Source organism: Melanostigma gelatinosum (assembly GCF_949748355.1).
Source record: "Melanostigma gelatinosum genome assembly, chromosome: 17".
Classification (NCBI taxonomy): Eukaryota; Metazoa; Chordata; class Actinopteri; order Perciformes; family Zoarcidae; genus Melanostigma; species Melanostigma gelatinosum.
Genome location: NC_136650.1, coordinates 16,461,255 through 16,480,219, shown reverse-complemented (window position 1 = coordinate 16,480,219; position 18,965 = coordinate 16,461,255). Strand labels below are relative to the sequence as shown.

Sequence of the window (18,965 nt, the reverse complement as noted above, 5' to 3'; positions counted from 1 at the left end):
CAATTCATACGTCTACACTTACCTTCTCACCCTTGAGGCCAGGAAGACCAAGACCTGGCAGCCCTTGCTCGCCCTGTCAAAAGATAAATATAATATCAAAATGCAACAGAATGAGATAAACTGACAAAAGTGCAAAAAAGTCGCAAAAGTAACATGCGGAAACATTTTCAATCGCCCAACTCTCCTTGTTCAAGAGTGCATAATTAGCTTTTAGCATCGAGAAATCTGGCATATAATTATGTGATTAAGTACTGAAGTAGTAGTGACAAAACAGAAATACTACATATTAATATACAACAAGCTTTTCTCTGGTTCTATTTATTGATGTTTTGTGTTTAAATGCCTGATTCAACATCTGGCTGAGGTTGAGATTTAGCCTTTTGGCTAACACTGGCACAGCTACGATGAGCGATGTGCATCGTCCGCGAGAATAAATAAACGAATGACAATTCTACGCTTTTTAGTCTGCAAACATTTGAAGCAAAAAATCCATCGAAGAACCGGTTTCACAGTAAAAGCTCGTCACTGCCCTCTTACCTTTGAGCCTCTCTGTCCATCCTTGCCACCGGGTCCTCTTGGTCCATGCTTTCCCTGTCACGTGGGGGGGAAAAAAATCATTGAACATCCCTGAATCAGAATGTGATGAAAGACATTTCTGTTTGGAAGAACTGAATCTGAACTTACCGTCTTACCATCAGCTCCTTTGCTGCCTGCGCTACCCTGCAGACAAGTAGAAAAAAATGAAATTAAAAATGACTACAGCATCTAAATTTCCCCAAATGATAAAAATGGATGGGACTTTTAAATTGGTAATTCACATTTCTCAGGAAAGTGCACCCTACAGGCAGCGAAGTCAAAAGATTTTGGGTTTGCACAACCTAAGCTTTCACTAATAAGTTTCCCTGCTGAGTAAAATCCCTTTGGCTGACAGTTTCAGGCCCTAAAATGAGCACACCGCTGTGATTATCTCCCTCGTGAAGTCTATTATGAGCCCCATTCAGCATCCCGCTGAGTGAGTTCCCCTTACGTAAGCCTAGTCTACTTTTGAGGTCGCCGACTCTCACTGCTGTTTCTTTTCATGTTACATCACTTACCTTTTCTCCTCCAAGGCCAGGTGACCCTACATTTCCCGGCTCTCCCTGTGGAGCAGACAAAATTGAACGATACATCACTTTAATGAAGGTGCTTATAACTGCTCACACATGCAAGCAAACACGGTGGCAGTAACTAAATCACAAAAATCATTACCCAATCAGTTTTCTTCTACCATGTGTTGGACAGTTTATTTCATTGTTTATTATTTAAATTAGTGTGTTTACTAGAATAACATTCATTCTACCTCAAACAGACTTACTTGTTCGCCTCTTTGTCCAATCCCAGGCTCTCCCCTCGCTCCCTTCTGCTGCAGGGTTTGGGTCCGGACACCGGGGACGAGGTTCGGGGGCAACTCTCCGAGAGTTGGGCACGCAGAACACGACTCTCCCTGAAGCATGTGGGCAGATTGGAGGAGGATCAGAGGCTGTCTGCGTATAATCATCCACATCAGGTCTCATTGAAGTAAAAACAAACTAAATTGACATGGTTGGAAATGTTCTAGTGGTCCAAGAGAGGTGCAACGAATGCTGCACGGAAAATTATATGAACAGCTTTAGCAAGACATACACTGTGAAGGTTCATTCATTAGGGTACTTTATCTAGCCGACAGCTGAATAAAGTTACCGAAAGAAGAAATTGTTTCGCATCAAGCCGAATAAAACCTGACCTTTTCTCCTTTGAAGCCCCCTGATCCTGGTTCGCCCTGCCAAAACATACAAAAATAGACATTCAAGAAGGCAAAGTAGTCGGAGCTCACTGTGATGAATGAGTTTGCTGTGAGATGTCGTGTCTCGAACATGGCATTGGAAGCATGCAGCGGTGGCGTTAAGCAGATGTTGGAGTATATCAGTAATGTGTGAGTGGATAGGTGTGGGTGCGTGGACTGGAGCCGGGTTGGCATCCATGCACATGTGAGTTTAGTTCAGCTAGTGTGCTTGCATCTGCTTTAGGAGGGAGCCTTCTGCACTGCTGATGTTAGCATATGTAAATGTGTAGGCATGCAGATGAGTGTGTGTATAGGTCACACTTCCACAGAATATGAATGAACCATAAGCTGTAAATTAATGAGGGGGAGGGGGAGGGGGAGGGGGGGGGGCTCTATACCTTCTGTCCTGCCTTGCCATCTGTACCCAGAAGCCCCTGGAAAAAACAGGGACAAAAAGAGAGAAAAGAGGAACAGGGATGAGCCAAAAGTATTGTAAGTTCAACTTTGATGCAGTGAGGTCATCTCTCTCTCTCTCTCTCTCTCTCTCTCTCTCTCTCTCTGTTGCTCTACATCCTTCTCCCTCTGCCCTAACCAGGTATGACAGACGGATGCTGGCATTATTGGAAATCGTTGCACAGAGAATCTCATAAGGCTCTAGATTTATATTATCCCCCCCCCCCCACACACACAAATCATTCCCCATTTCACCTGCTGGGGTAAGTGGGAAGATGCAGAATGAACAGAAAGAGAAACACAACGCACAGTATGTTGTGTCCAACCCTCACCGGAAAGAAGAAAACAAGAAAAGATGTGCTTAGATTGCATTAACAAAATGACCTTTGCCTGGAAGAATAGACTTTTGACAGCATATCACGCTTTCTCTCCTTGAGCTACTGGGAGAATTACAAGGGCAAATATAACCCCGAGCTACAAATAAACGCCATACCTTCCCTTCAGAGTGATAAGGAAAATAAAATAAAAGTCCTCAAGGTTCAATCGTCAGCCACAGCTCAGACCGAGTCTACGATTCTCTAATAAAACACCGAGCGAGATCATAAAAATGCTGAACTGAACACTCAGGGCAAGTTCAGAATACATAACAGTTTGACATTACAGTATACGTTCAAACTTTTGCACTTACAGGCAGTCCTCTCTCTCCTGTCCCTGGGAGTCCAGGCTCTCCTTTAGGGCCTGACTTGCCTTGCAGAGCCACTGTGTTACCCATGTCTGCAGGCAGCACGGGGCACACTTCGCACGCGTCACCCTGATGAATGAACATGAGTCAAAATCACTAGATGTGGATAGGAGCGCACACAGGCATGTAGATTAAGAGATGAAAGATACCTTGTCTCCTTTAAACCCTGTTGGTCCTCTTGGTCCCTATGAAAACAGCAGATTCCCAGTCAAACACTGATGTATCAGCTCAGTTAGAATACTGTATATTGGAAGCTCACGCAGACGTTGCTGAATAGCAATCAATGTTTAAAAGAGTCTCTCACTGGATCTCCTGGCAATCCATCGTCTCCCTGAGGTCCTGTATCTCCCTGTTAACAGATTATTGTTACACGTAAACTGAAAACTAGCAATACATTTTAAAAGTCTAAGCCCGAAGTGAAAACATAAAATGGAGTGAAAATGTTAAATACGTTTGTCTAGATCAGTGGCGAATAAACTAAATGGATTATATATGGGGGGGGGGGGGGGGGGGGGGGCTTTTACAATATCATTTGTCATGTGCCGAATGGTGAACCTACCTTGTCTCCCTTTGCATGAGCCGATTGACCAGGAGGGCCCTGACAGGAAGTAAAAGTAAACAAAAAAGCTGTTTTTAAGACGCTTTTAGACTTCTGTCACGGTCAATGAATGCGAATAATAAACCAGTAAAAGTCAAACTAAGACGAGTGTAAGGAGAATAAGATAATGGGTTACACCATCCAAAAACATATACTGTATGTGTCTTTATTTCCTCCTCTATTTAAGTTATTTAAATCAAAAGCAAGTGTGGATTTCTAACAGCTGCGACCACGAACGTGCATGCACTACGCGTTCAGAAGTTCACACACACACAACCTTACACGTGACCCCCGATGGCAGATTCCTGCCTCCTGGGGATGTTCTTGTAGACCGACCGACCAACCGAGCTATAGAGCTGCTAGTCGCAGCGAAAAACACACTTACCGGCAGGCCTGGCTTCCCCACTCCCGGTGGGCCTGGAAATCCGGTCTTCCCTGGCTCCCCAGCCAACCCCTCGGGACCCACCAAACCTGGGGTACCCTGGGAAAAAAAAACAAGATGCACACAGCTCAATGAAATCCACTGAACTGAACGCATGTGACATATAGATTGATGGTGGAAGCTCCCGGACTTAATGCAGGCAGACCTTCTGTCCCTTGGGGCCGACTACACAGATGGAGCCTCCTCGACCCTGGGCAATGGGTGACAGACAGAGAGGGGAGTGACAGCGTCATTATGGTCAGTGACATCATCAGCGATAGCCCAGAATAATAAAGCAAGCTCTCCAGAAATAGAATGTTCTCATGAATTGTTAAAGACACCTGTTGATTTACCTCATTCGTTTGACATTTTACGATTGGAATTGCAAAGAGAGAATTGTAGAGTCTGTAAGATGCATTGTCTTCAGCGGTGCATACGCAATATCAACAAGCACATTCATATTCACAATGTCAGATCGCTGGCAGGCTTAAGAAAATCTATCCTCAACCAGATCCATCTGTCCACCACAAGCACTTAACGTGGCGAACAGCTAAATGCGTGTGTGTGTGTGTCTGATGCCGAAAACCAGCAGAATATCTCAAGAGCACACATACGTTGTAATTTGTTCTTCAAAACTTTTCATGCGTCTACAGCATCACTGCGCTGAACAGCAAAGATTAAAAGGTTTAAGTCTTGCTGAATAGGCGCCTGCCTGTGTGGGAGATGAACAGCACAGTCAATGAGGCAGCATTGATTGTGCAAGCTTTGTTGCTCTAGCCTAATCTAACAGGCATTAACAGGCCGACTTAGCGCCACGGGAGAGTGGAGGGGAGAGTCTCAGCTTAAAGAGTAATACCGTATAAGTTTACTGAATATCCGCTCTCGGTCTGATAATAGTGGGCCTTCTAAGTGCATGTGTGTGTGTGTGTGTGTAGCTGTATTAGTGTGTTCATGAGTGCATGCTCTCTTTCGCATTTGTGTATATGAAAATAATTTCCAAATTACTGTTTGACTTCACCTCAAAGCAAATAGCATGCCTTCATTGATTGTCATTCGAGAAACTAAAGACAAAATACATACTCAAAAAAATGAAAGACCTACATTCCTCCCTGGGAGACCCTGTGCACCAATATCTCCCTTTTCTCCCTACACAGAGACAGAGTCAGAAAGAAAGGTGAGAAACAAGAGTCAACTTTAAATAATAAGGGGTGAGATATGAATTCGATGAACATTGAGAGGTTTAATCTTTATTATTCATCACTGAAGGTTTCTTAAAGCTTTCACCTTGTACCCTGCTGCTTCGTCCCAGTTGGCAGGCAGCGCCTGTGGAGAGGAGGAATGGAAGCAAGGCCCAGATCAATGACCATACTCTAATGACACACACACACACACACACTGGTGCATAGCAATCAACACAGTGACCAGTCAGCAACCCGTATCGACTACCAGCAGGACCCGTATACTCACTCACACACACACACACACACACACACACACACACACACACACCTACACACAGATGTACTTGAATCAGACACATCAAACGGATACTTAGACACAGATACATGAACACGCTCACAGAGACCAGCATGAACAAATTCATGGACACCCAAAGCCATCGACACACACTAATTCCCACTGCATTGTTGATTTTGGGACCTGATGCTTGATAATCAGAATTTTGAATAAACAGCTGACCGGTTGGCGAGGTCTGACGTCAGTGGGATGTGGTCGTGTAACCTGTGGCACTCACCAGCTCGCCTATCTCTCCCTTCTGGCCCTTGGGTCCCTCTGTGCACTGAGGATAGAGACACTGAGTTGGCATGTATTATCGCAGATCACTTTTTGTTCGTACTGTGCCGCATGCCAAAAGAATAAAACAATGCTTATCTGCAAAAGGAGGCACGGTGCGATAGCGAGAGGCAATGGGAAAAGTTACTTACTGGACCTGAATGGGAGGCAGAACAGCCGTCACCCTAAGATGGAGAGGGAGGCAGAAAAGAAGAACGATTGCTTGTGGGTCAGGAACAGAATCAGCGAGTGGAGAGCGCATTTCAGCTCGGCGGTGGATTGGTCCCAAGCCGGCATTATATTAGACTACAGGGACATCAAAGTGTATGTGTGGATAGGAATCAGTGCTCATTACTAGGCATGTCTGAGCACATGTGATGACATCACACATTCCGCTGGTATTAGTCTGACTACACACACACGCAGAGTTGTGTGTCTGTATGCATTTTGTCTTTCATACTCACCCTGTTGCCTTTTTCCCCTTTAAAGCCAGCAACTACCTGCAACACACACACACACACACACACACACTGAGTTACACACTCCGCAGTGGTCTACTTACAACATTCGATTGGAAAGACGTGAAAGTAAAGATCAGTGATCCTTACATTTTCTTCCCTATTCAGGAGTAAACAACCAGCACACTACAGACAGATAGACACGGCGATAAATAATAATTATTTCATTATTAGTACATTATTGTAATTATTATTGTAAAATGGGTTGTAGTTTGTGTAGTCGCCAGCTGGTGACACTGTTACACAAAACAAAAATGTGCCGAACCCCTTGAGCTGCTACAGTACACAGCTAAAAAAATAAAATGAAAAGGATGGGAGTTCAGGGTGAGCGGGCACGCACACTCACACACACATAGATATACACTGAGGAAACACACAGCCAGCTCCCATGGGAGACGGAGATCAATATCTGATCCCCCAGGAGTGAGGAGACCAGCTGCTCCTCAAACACACACCAAATAAGGAAAACCATTATAAACAACCAAAGCATTTTGCTGTTGGCAGAAGCGAGTAATTAAAGCTGAATCCAGCCCAGTGTTTCTGGGAGTCATGCTTTCAAACACCAGACGCTCTGCATATATTGAAGTGCCAGCGACTATGAGCTCGCCGGGATGACGACAGGGTGGTAGTAACAGCACAGAGACAATGTGTAATTTCCCCCCCCCCCCCCCACCCACCATCCCTCCTACCAGCTACAAATCCATCAATGGCTGGCTCGACCGGCTGCAACGACGAGTCACTCTTTCCGAGCTCTTGTCTGGCTGTGGGCTTAGAACCTCAGCAGCCTTTGTTGTTTATTATCTACATTCAGCTTTGAAATGGAAAAGTCCGATTGCTGCAAAAGGGCAGAACACTTTCGCTGTGCATTATGGGACGGCATTAAAACAAGCGCAAGACACACCGTGCTCACTGCAGATTAAGTTGGCATATTATCCACTATATGCCTCTCTCTCTCTCTCAGTCTCTCTCTCTCTCTCTCTCTCTATGCATGCAACCCATAGCTAATATATCAACATTGACTGGTGGACCCTTAAGTGTTTCCGTCTTTAAAATTTATCCCAATGGGCTCATTTTTTCTTCCCATTTGTCTCTCCAGCTGCCAGGACTTGACAGATCAAGGGCAACACCCAGCACTCTAACACAAACTGAATTACAGCACAAACATATATTACTACTTGCCTGGGATGTATGTTTCAATACATGTACGAACTATTTTACTTGGGTTTTAAGGGTCGCTTTCTCAAAAGCATCACTTACTCTGGCTCTTAATCTCATGGATTCCTTTTACCCTCGAAAAAATCTCTCTACTGTGTAATTTGACCATATTAAACTCACAGAACAGAAGAAAAGTCACTCTTGTTTCGTTGCCCCCAGTGGCAAGGCAGGCTGAGTTCTCCAACCCAGGTAATAACCTACATTGAGGAAGTCAGGGGAGGTGGCCAGCTGCATTAGTAAGCACTCACAGGAGCAACATAATGAAGTGTCTGGAGTTTTGTGTTCTATTTGTGAACAGAACATGTCTATTGTAGGTGAATGATAAAATGAATAGGCAGCAGCAACTCCCGACTGAGGCTCGGCGCTTATAATGAAGTGTAAAGCAGTCCTCGGTCAGTCACCAAGCTGGATACATTTGAGGGAGGAAGGAGGAAATCGAGATATATACGATTACATTCTTTCCCCATGCACATCACTCACACAACATAACGGAGTTACATTTCAACAGAAAATAAGTGTATCAACCCATATGCTTCCTGGACCCTGCATGCTTTTTGAGGCTCCAATCCAACGGAACATGCATGTGTTTGGACTGTAGGAGCTTGAGGCTTGCTTTGAGGCGAATGTCTTTATTTCAACTAGTTGCATTACAAATTCAATACTATAAAATCAAGTCTGTGTGTGTGTGTGTGTTAATTGTGAGGCTTACTTTCTCTGCCAGATCCTTTGATGCAAAAATGTCCTGTTGGTAGATAGAAAAGGAAGACGAGATTGAAAGAACGAAAGACTACGTCAGGCCTTTTTCCTTTCACATTATATCTGAACATGACCTCATTATTACTACAGTACAACTTCTGGCTCTACATTGGTCCAAAAGTGGTGTCTGTCTATGTTTAGACACTAATGCGGACAGTTTCATGGCCAAAACTCACTCAAATCATATTCAGACAAATATGAAATCCAACAGCTTTGAAGAGCAGTCACATTGATGTTATTCAGTCTGCTTTTCCCCATTTTGACAGCACCGCAACCTAGTTCTGGTTTCAGCCCTAACTCCCAATTTCTATCAAGAAATTAATCTAAATTTTCTAAATTATTTTCAAACCTTTGAGCACATAGTTCCTCTTCGAAGTCACTGGCAGCTCTGCTGCAGTTCATAGTGACTAAAACTATTGACGATGTCCTCAAGAATGGCAGCATTTGCACTTGAAAGTCTCCATAATATCGACATCATATGACATCGTTGGCGTAGGCAAACTGTTGTTTCCTGTTGCATGTGGAGTGCATCCCGTTAAACCTGGTTGCCATTACAATTCATTGCATCAGATACACAACAAAGAAAGGAGAAATAGGGGCTATCTTGGTTTCATACATGGGTCAGAGTGAAAAAAGACATGAAAGAGGATAAGCAGAGAGAAACAGAGAAGTACAGTACCCCATAAGTACAGAGGCAAATGAAGAGATGGACCCTGCTGTACACAGAGCTACAAATCAGACAATAAAAAATAAAAAGTTGATGACAAGAAACACGGAGGACGGACTGGAAAGCTGAACGGAAACAATTTGTTCAAGAAGGCAGGTTAGAAGGAGTGGACATAAGGAAGCGTTTCAGCTAAGGGAAGAAGGGGGAAGACATTTTACAGCTGGTTTTGGACTGAAAGATAAAAGTCAAGTAGAAACACGCTGAGCCCGGGGAATAAAACACAAAGAAGCCTGTGGCTCCTCTGAGGATCAGATGACCTTTCAGTTGGGAGCTGGGTTGAAAGCAAGGAAAAAAAAAAAGAAAAAAAAAAAAGAAGACATTTACAGTTCTGGAAGATGAGAAATGGACAGTGTCAGTGAGATTTGTCACACCTCAGGAAGGCAGCAACTACTGTGACCCAAACACAAGCAACGGTACACACACCTCTGCACCAAACCTGATTTGACTGTTAATTGCAAAAGCAGGTTGTTTAACATCACTGCAGGTGGTATCGATCTTGCAATCTAACTCTAAAAAACATTGAACTGTTGCTTTAAAAAGACTACTTAGCGTTGCACTCCTATACAATTATCAGAATTACTGTGAACACTTAAAAAAAGTCAATACCAATGCAGCAGAACCACAGATATATATATACACGTTTTATTCCACATATTCTTCTTCCTTGTCAAAACCCGGCGCCTACTTTACCCACAATGCAACGGGACCAACGGCAATTCGGTTAGAGATACGGGTGTGTTATGCTAGTAGCAGTTAATGGAGCCTTGAGCAACTTAGTAGTCTTCAGACCGAACCAACGCCGATTCCAGTGACATCACTTGAGGCAATTTATGAGACTGACGGAGTAACAAAAAGGGTTATTAATACAACTTTTTTCACATATTCAGTAGTAGTCCTCAGGCGTGAACAGACTTTCATATATCTGTATGTTACTTGGTTAACAAAGGCATATACATTATTCCAAACGCTGACCTCAGCTTACCCTGTGCTCAGAGCAAGAATGTCCATTGCGCTTTCTACATACAGAACACCTGACATTCCACGTATGCAGAGTTTAATACGCTGTCACTCGGCGAGGCTTAGTTTAATGAAAGCAGTGCTACGACTCAGTAACATCTGGCCTGCACACTGGAATCTTGGATTAAATTGGCCATTTGCTCGATAGATAAAACTAGAAACCACTCAAGATAATCTGTGCATGTATGAGCATGTTGTAAAGATATAGGGCAAAAGAGAAAGTAGACGGCACAGATATAAAAACGAGGAGAGAAATGAGTCTGGGCTGCATTTACACATCTGTAAGGCAGATGTTGGAAACATTACCAGGTGCGGAATATTGGACTATAAGTCTAAACATCATAATGCACATATCAAAACAGTCAGTCTGTAACTAATGGCAGAGGATAAGGAGGGAAAGAATGACAGGCGAGAGAGAGAGAGAAGTAAAAACAGAGAGCGAAGGCATGCCTGAGTTACTGTAACCGTGTTTGGCTGAAACCACCTATGGGATTGATGACTGTGTCCCAAGTCTGCCAGAGCTGCAAGTTAACACCAGCTCTCTCCACAAGACAAACAACGGGCTCTAATGAATAGATAACTGGATGTAGATCCCATTAATATGAATAATGAAAGAAGCGGCTGTGGAAACAAAAAAAGAAATTGCCTTTAAGTTACACTGGACAAACTTCATGTGTCGACGCAGCATTGAAGCAGCCATAAAGAACACCGTGGAAATGTGTTGAGAAACGCCACCCGTGCGCCGCTTCGGGCTCTATTCGTCACGCATTCGACAGCGTGAAAGATTGCTACCGGCGGACTTAACTGAAGTTATGTAAGACTCAGAGTAGAAAACATGTTTTCCACAGCAGAGTTTCAAGGAAGAACAACTAAAGCTCGTCATACATGCCAGTGTTTGCTGGCCAGCAGCAGCAGCATCAGTGGGACGACTCAAACCGTCTCAAGAACAAAAGCTGCTTGAGGCCAAGTCCTTGTCTGTGTCTGATGGGAGCCATGCTTTGTGATAATTCATGACGGAAGTGTTTATGGAAGATTCATAAGCATCTCACCCTGTATTTGTTCATGGTTTTAAGTGCTTGTCATTGATTTTGCAACAACTGAAATATAACACGTGAATAGTATTTTCAGTGTGCGATACTGTATCATGGAGTCATTGTGTGTATACTTTTCTATCGCGCGTTTGCGTGCGACCACATGTGTTTTGCGTTGGTAAAATGTCTGTGTGCATTGGTTGATTTACCTGGTTAAACGTGTTGTCCGACAGGTCATTCTCTGCAGCGCGGCGGCTCTTGGGAACGTCTGGTGGGCACTGCGAATATACAACAGACGTACTTCAAGACAGGGGAAAAGAACATTGTGATCTCCGACGTAAATCCTATGATGCTACTCTGTGCCGGATGTAACAATCTGACCTGAAGTACAAGAGTTAAATCTTGCTTCATTTAGCCTTATGCTTTTACTGTATATTCCAATATTTGAAATGTTGCAAGACATACATTCTTCTCTTCTTCAAGGAATAATGGAAACTGTCAAATTGTGACTGGATCTAAAACAAGCCGAAGAGTCTATGGCCATGCTAGCGGCTCAATCCAAATAATGACATCTAATTAATGATTTTATGAACAGAGCCAGACAATCGTTAACACAGTGATATTGAGCTAAAACGTCTCATTTCTGTACCATGTAATCATGTCATAAGCACTGTAGCAGTCAGACCACAATGTCAAAGCTATTGACAAGAAACAGTTCCGTCTTTCCTTCGTGTTTCACGAAGCTCAGGGCTTCATGGGTGTGTGAGCATGCGGGTGAGTGCCTTCAGTGCAGAGCTGCACACATGCTCTTCCACTTTTTATTTCAAACTTAAAACACTGCTTGCAAGGGAGCCCTGCAGCAGAAAAGGCCTTGAGCAAAGCAGAAGAGGTTTCCTCTAATCAACAGTTCTACAGCAGTCGGCCGTCCCTCTAGAGGACTCTGCAGTTTCAAACTTCTGAGGGAACTTCTCACCGTGTTTTGTATCTCTCACAAAAATGTATTTGGTAATTAAGAAGACACAGATGCACGCAAACACAGACAACCCTGGAGAATTCTGGCAAAAAAAAAAAGTTGGCTGAGCTCAAAAATACCGTCAGCTTAAAAATAAACCCCAGAACTGGCTGTTGGCAATTCTCCCCATACCTGAAGTGAAGAATCACTCGCTCTGTTTTTCTCTGTCTAACAGAAACATGCTGTTGTATTCAGGACCAATGAATCAGTTTTCTACTTCTCTGAAGCCTGAAAACAATAACTGCACCAAAATACACATCAAGAGAAAGAAAAAGAAAAATAAACTTATGGTCTAGAAAATGGTATTTCTGAGGCCGCAAGAGAAAGAAAGTGAGACTTTCAATTCGCCTTTTAGTCACACTTTAGGAGTGCAAACCGCAGCTGATGTGACATAATTGCACACAATGGACTTGCTCTAAGCCCAAGTCAATTTGTATACAAATTACCCTTTGTTAAAAAAAAAAAGCTTCTGGAGAATATTGTGTTTACTAATAGACAGGCTTCATTATATCTGTGGAAGCCCAAGTGATTGATTGAGTCCAACATAGTGAGTTTGGTTCTTCTTATAATGAGTTGGAAAAACAATAGTTAAACATAAGTGTGAAGACAATATGCTGATAATAAGCAATAAGCAAAACTGGAAAAAACGGGTGCCCTTTAAGATGGCATAAAAGGTTCAAGCCACTTGTTGAGAAACATCAGATGGAAACTGGTCTCATATGAATGAAATACAAAGCCATACAGCCAGCAACTGGTTAGCTTAGCATAGCAAAAACTGGAAACAAGGGGAACGGCTAGCCTGGGTAAGCAGCTGCTGGCTCAAGCTTGATATTTCGTGTTCAGACAAAATTGTGGTATCTCTTGTCTCATCTAACTGTCAGAAAGCAAAGAACATTTCCCCAAAAATGTTAACTTACCCTTTAAATTCCATGTTCATCATTTTTTTTTTGATATTTAGGACAATGCAGGAGATAATTCAGTGTCGAGCAGGTGTGAAAAGTCTCCACACAATTCATTGTTAATCATAGTACGACGGTTGCCGCTCTCACCCGTGCTCCAGGTATATCACAGCAAGACTCATGAACGGCGAGGGAGGGGTCACAGTACAGCATCGCCTGCTGAATGTCCATCTAAGGAGAGGCAGGGAACGAGATTAATACATTCACAAGTAGGTCTCCATAAGTCCTCTGTTCTGTTTGGTTAATAACGTAAATAAAGTTTAAATTAGGTCGTGAGCAAGGCTGCGAGCCAGTTAAATGATCATTTCTATAAAGTATTCGGAAAGCACTTCATCCGAAGGTTTACATGCGTGCGTTCGTGTGTTTGAACACTTCCTCCCTGCGCCAGCAAACTACCCTGCCTGCTTTCTAACTAGGCTGGTTAATTGATCGTCAAACTAAGTGCCTGGCTTACTGGATCTAATCAGCATTAACAGTCCCGGCTCACTTCAGGCACATTCGCCCAGGTAGTCCACACGCTTTTTATAATCAGTAAATGAGATTGCCTCAAAGAAAACCACACTTCAGGGGCACAGCCTACGCTCTAAAATGCACACACACACACACACGCATGAAGAGAAAGAGCCTTTATGGGTGGTTTTTTCATTAGAAATATTTAACTTTGTCCATCCTGTTGTAAACAGGGGGTTCTGAAAAATGCCTGTTATAGTAAATTGTCAATACTAAAGGTTTATTGAATTATATTATGCAGCATCACTACCAACCATTTCCAATGGCACAGGTCCGAATAAGGGATTTTGGTTTCTTTGAAAAGACTTTTGAAACAGATACGCAACAGTTTGTCCTTCACACAGAGCAGGACTAAAGGTCACCACACTTTCAAATACTAAGTTTAGATGACATTTACATTACATCGCTCAAACTAGATCAAAAGCTCTTCAATAGCCAAGGGCAGTCACGCACTGCATATTTAATGAAAAGCACACAGATATTCTCCTCTCATGTCAGTATTTCCTTCCCCACTTCTTCATAGATCCATACCTGCACAGACCCAGCATCTGAAGCCCGGATGCCCAGCAAAGTGTGTCCGTCGGTGGGCAAAACGCCACGGGGCTCCAGCGGTTTGGTCTCAATGGAGTTGCAATCCACATGGAGGGAGGCGGCGCCGCGTTGCACGCTGAGGGCCACCTTGTGCCAGCGCAAGTCCATCAGGGCCTCCACCCCCTCCCCGGTGAAAATGCAGCTCATCAGGTCAGCCGCGGGCTCTACGGCCCTGGCACGAAGGGACAGGGTGCCATCGAGGCCGTTGAAGTCTACAGAGAGCTGGGTTTCGACACAAGCGCTAATTAAACACCAGACTATGTGTTAAGTAGAACAATGCACAAGAAAAATGAACTGTAAAGACTGGTTCTGGTTTCCACAAACAGTGATACGTATGGACATGCTGCTACCACCTAACAAAGCTGTAGAACACAGTCGAAGAGATGACGTAAAGGCGAAGACATATTAATTACACACGCAGGCAGTACAGCCAATCAATCACTCCTAATGAGGCGACTTGGCCTTCATCCATCATACACATTGAGTATTTAAATCTGGCCTCAGACTCTTGGTGATTATGGAGACTCTGAGGGACTCCAGTGCTTCATCGTGGAACAGCCATGAATAACAATGAAGGTGAATGAGATAGGAGAGAAGATGATGATGATGGAGGGAAGAGCAACGGAGAGACGGGGAGGGGATCAGATGAAAAATAAAGAGGACAAAAGACAGGGGAATGAAAGGGGGAGAGAATTGAAAAGGTGTCAAGAGAGAAAGGAAATTGAAAGGGAAAAATGAATGACTGTGCAAAAGAGAGATGAGAGACAGGAGGAATGAGTAGACAAAAGGTGTGATGAATAAAAGGTGAGACATCAAGGAAGGGAGGGGAGGAAAAGTGATGGAGGAAAAGAGGCGGGGCAAAAGGATGCAGGAAACAATCAGGAAAGAAGAGTGAGTTGCACCTGGGGGTATCCCTGCTGATCAGATATCTGGAAGAGGTAGATAGTGTCTCTCAGGGCGGCCTTCTTCAACACCAGTGTGAAGATCAGGGTGAACTCTTCAGGAAGGCCATGAGGAAACACCTCCCTGGAAGACAGAAGATCAGAAGGGGCAGAGACACGTCACTCCTCCATACGGTGACGCTAATTACAGGAATGTTTCTGGGGAACTCCTGAGGATGTCATCTTGACTTGGAGATTGCAAATTATAACATTATTGTGTTACAAACTGAAAGCATAGAGTTTTCAGCCAAATGACGCCGGACCAGCCTCCTTAAATCACTCTTGATTCCAATCTATTCTGCTTCCAGCTAGGAGGACCTGTAGGGGCCTGCATTTGTTGCTGCTGACATAGCATTACAAAGTAATCCGTTTCCTGTGTGAGCTTTTTGTACGCAGTTTTTCCCCCCAATTTTCTTTCTTTTTGCATTTCTCCCTAGAGAATTCGTGAATGCAGCCACGAAGCTGTGTGTACTGTAACCCCCATAGCATTCATTTTCATAGCCGATGCAGTCCAGCAAGCCTCATCCCTCAGTCTTGGTCAAGGGCATCTAAGCACACAAATACACACACAAATATTTACTGCATGGATGTGTGTAGATGTTTTGAGAGATGAAGGGTTCACAAGCAAGTCATGTGAAATGCATGCTCACTGAGATGGTGAAGACTTTGAAATATCCTCACTTGCTCTCTCTCTTTATCTCTCTCTCTCTCTTTGCACACACACACACAATTGTTGATGCTGGCAGCTGGTTTCCCACTCCTAGAAGTGGGGTGACAGTGATTTATGACTAAGGGATGATCCAAGGGCAAACAGCCAACTACAGGACATCAAAACAAAGAGAGGATGAGCAGGAAAAAAAGGTGAGGAAGAAAACACATTCATCCTGGAGACCTTCAGAGAGCGAGAGAGCGAGAGAGCGAGAGAGCGAGAGGTATGCAAACAAAAAGAGAGGCATAGAGGGGGAGAAGAATATGGTGTGTGGGATAAATACATTTTGAAGATAAAATTCATGAGTTTGATAGGGGGCATGTCATGCTCATTTTCAGGTTCATACACATATTTGGGGTTTCTACGAGAACATGTTCCCATGTTTTATTCATCAAAAATCACCATATGTCAAACTGCATGTCTGAATGTACCTGTAGTCAGCCTTTGTCTGAAACGCTCCGTTTCTTTAAACCCAGTCTGCCCCGATTGGCTTACGAGAAAAATATGGCACAACTTTGCAAAAGTAGTTCTCAACAGAACAGTATATGTCGGTAGCGATGGAAAGAGAGAGACAGAAAGACAAAGAAAGAAAGAAAACGATGGAGAGAGCAGAGATTGTTTTGCTGTCGATTAGTGACATGAGCTACAGGGCACAAAACCACTCACAAAGTATTGACTTTTAAGTTAAAAGTACTCCACCACAGCCTTTTACAGTCAGAATTCTGGGAAAAAACAGACACAAACACACACACACATACATACACAAACATGCAGTGGGGCGATAAATCACTCAATATGGGCCAGACATATTGAGATCTAGCCTTTCCCAACTCCGAAAGAAAGTTACTTCTGCTTCTCTTGTTTTGTAAAGCGAGCGGTAGAGGAAAGTGAGTGCAAGCCAGAGAAACAAGATGGAGAGAGGAAATCTAATGTTGAAAAAAAGCAGATCTTTGGATGGGAATATCACCTGGAGAAGTGTATAAGCACCCTTGTACCGGGTTCTAACTGAGCTGGAATCAATTGCATTCAGTGGAAAGGGTTTCTCTCTCTGAATGTCTTGTGCCTCACTGAAATCAATTTCAAACAGCTGGGAGACGACACTGTAAAATAAGCCGTAAAAGAAGCTATAATGGCCGAATTCTGTTTTAAGTTGCATTTTATTCCCCCTATGGCTATCTTCTATTTTTTTGGGTTATAAAAAACATGTATACAACTTTAGGAAGAAAATTAACTGTGCAGACAGCAGCACATACTTCACAGCTATTGTAAAACATTGTGGGATATGGGAATGCCTGTACTTGCTGATGGTGCAGTTCAATGGTTTATATCACAATTACCATCACTGGCATAAACCTTCTAAAGGCTCGAAGCAGAATTTGATTCACTCATTAATAACTGGATAAGGTGACTTGAGGCCAAACTCCCAACAAGGCCATTTGTCAACAGCCATGCTAGTAGCTCTGTAAGGCTGCTCAAAGCAACATGAATGCTAATATCAGCATTCTAACTTTGTTAGCATGGCAATGTTAACATGCTGATGCTTGGCAGGATAAATGTTTAGACTATACCCCAGATTTGTTTCGCATGTCGTATGGCAATGTTAGCTAAATGCAAAGTACAAAAAAGTCGGGGGATTACTCAAGCCATTAGAATTAATCCACTGGGCATTCATCCGTACACAAGTTCACATTAGTCCATTTGATAGTTGTAAGATATTTGGTTACGAGGCTGCCTGCTGGGAGTGCTATAGGAAAGGTCATTTGAATTCATCCTCTGCAGACCATGAATGGCAGTAAAAAAAATGTTTACGCAATCCAACCAATACACTGCATCTGTTGAGATGTTTCGGTTTGGACCAAAGTGGTTCGTAAAACGAACCCACAGACCGAACGAACGACAGGCCGTCATTGCAATCCCTAAAGCAAAGAGCATGACATTTTTCTCCTGTGCTCCCGTCTGCACAGACGCAGTTTAGCTGCTGAGAACTACGGTCATAACATTCCCCAGCTCAATAAAGGTTGATATAAAGTGTACAACATCACAGCCTCATTTTGTATGGCTTCTGCATGGAGTCTGCACAGGCTTGCTGGACCACAAATACAACATTAGTCAGACTAGCAATCGTCCCTCTTCTACTGATAATAATATTAATGATCATAGTAAATTCTTTGTGTGGCGCTTTAACAAAAGGTACTCAAAAGCACTTTATATTAACAATAGAAACAATAAAAGCAATTACAATATAAACAAGAGAGATACAAAATAAGAAACAAAACAAAAACGTGCATAACCAGCATCACAGGTTAAAAGCAGAGTTAAAAAAAAAGAGTTTTAAGTGCAGTTTTGAATGTGGCGAGTGACGGAGAATGTCTGAGGTTTTGGGGGAGGGAGTTTCAGAGGGAGGGGGCAGCAATGGAGAGGGCTCTGTCTAAAATGCATTTTAATGCTGTCATAAATATTGCAGCCTCGTGCCATATTATCACAGAATTGCTTCCCATCTCTCCTACACACTGTAGCGGCACAAAAGAAACGGGCCCAAAGCAATCAAATCATATTTTGCAGAAATTAAAATGCATGTGACCAGCTGTGACTGGTGCCCATTTCACTGTCTGCAGACAACCGAGAGAGGGGAGAGACAAGCAGCTTCATCTGGCTGTCACTCATCTGTGTTAGCTTGGATTAGCTGAATGGATTAGCTTTAGGAGTGATGTGTGTGGAGGGGGGGGGGGGGGGGGGGATCTCATGTGTGATGGTGCAACTGCATAAGTACTGTATACACAGAGATTTAAGCAGACTAGCACACACACACACACATGATCAGCATCTACTTTTCCGTGAGGCAAGTAGGCAAAACAGAATAAGGAATCAAGAATCTCCTCTAATTCTAATGTGTAGTCATTTTTAGGAACATGTATAGGAGACATGTACAGAGAGAAGCACAATGAAAGGCAGCTGGCAGGCAAGGCTGCTGTGCCAACGTTGATTAATCTCTGTCCGAGTTCAAATGAAGTCACCCAGGTAACATTATTCAATGATGAAACTGACGGCAGAGTTCTCAATGGCATCCACATCTCAACAAATGCTGCATCATCACATCATCCAAACCAGATAGAGGATGCCCTCTCTTTGTATGGTTAGCGGCAAAACAAAAACCTCTTGGATTTGGCTCCAAA

The 18,965-nt window shown here is 43.4% G+C and overlaps 1 protein-coding gene across 1 annotated transcript in view; it reads right to left on the bottom strand.

Moving 5' to 3' along the window:
* col16a1 (collagen, type XVI, alpha 1) overlaps positions 1–18,965 on the bottom strand; it is a 51,347-nt gene that overhangs the window by 20,908 nt on the left and 11,474 nt on the right. The window contains exons 5-27 of the mRNA XM_079288408.1: positions 15,045–15,168; positions 14,083–14,364; positions 13,132–13,212; positions 11,280–11,348; positions 8,249–8,281; positions 6,271–6,306; positions 5,959–5,991; positions 5,769–5,813; positions 5,300–5,338; positions 5,117–5,161; positions 4,182–4,226; positions 3,980–4,075; positions 3,556–3,594; positions 3,301–3,345; positions 3,146–3,181; positions 2,943–3,065; positions 2,200–2,235; positions 1,763–1,798; positions 1,355–1,483; positions 1,095–1,139; positions 685–720; positions 538–591; positions 23–73 (exon numbers count right to left, since the gene is read on the bottom strand). Of these exons, the coding sequence (XP_079144534.1) occupies positions 23–73; positions 538–591; positions 685–720; positions 1,095–1,139; positions 1,355–1,483; positions 1,763–1,798; positions 2,200–2,235; positions 2,943–3,065; positions 3,146–3,181; positions 3,301–3,345; positions 3,556–3,594; positions 3,980–4,075; positions 4,182–4,226; positions 5,117–5,161; positions 5,300–5,338; positions 5,769–5,813; positions 5,959–5,991; positions 6,271–6,306; positions 8,249–8,281; positions 11,280–11,348; positions 13,132–13,212; positions 14,083–14,364; positions 15,045–15,168 (1,558 nt within the window). The remainder of the gene's footprint in view (positions 1–22; positions 74–537; positions 592–684; positions 721–1,094; positions 1,140–1,354; positions 1,484–1,762; positions 1,799–2,199; positions 2,236–2,942; positions 3,066–3,145; positions 3,182–3,300; positions 3,346–3,555; positions 3,595–3,979; positions 4,076–4,181; positions 4,227–5,116; positions 5,162–5,299; positions 5,339–5,768; positions 5,814–5,958; positions 5,992–6,270; positions 6,307–8,248; positions 8,282–11,279; positions 11,349–13,131; positions 13,213–14,082; positions 14,365–15,044; positions 15,169–18,965) is intronic.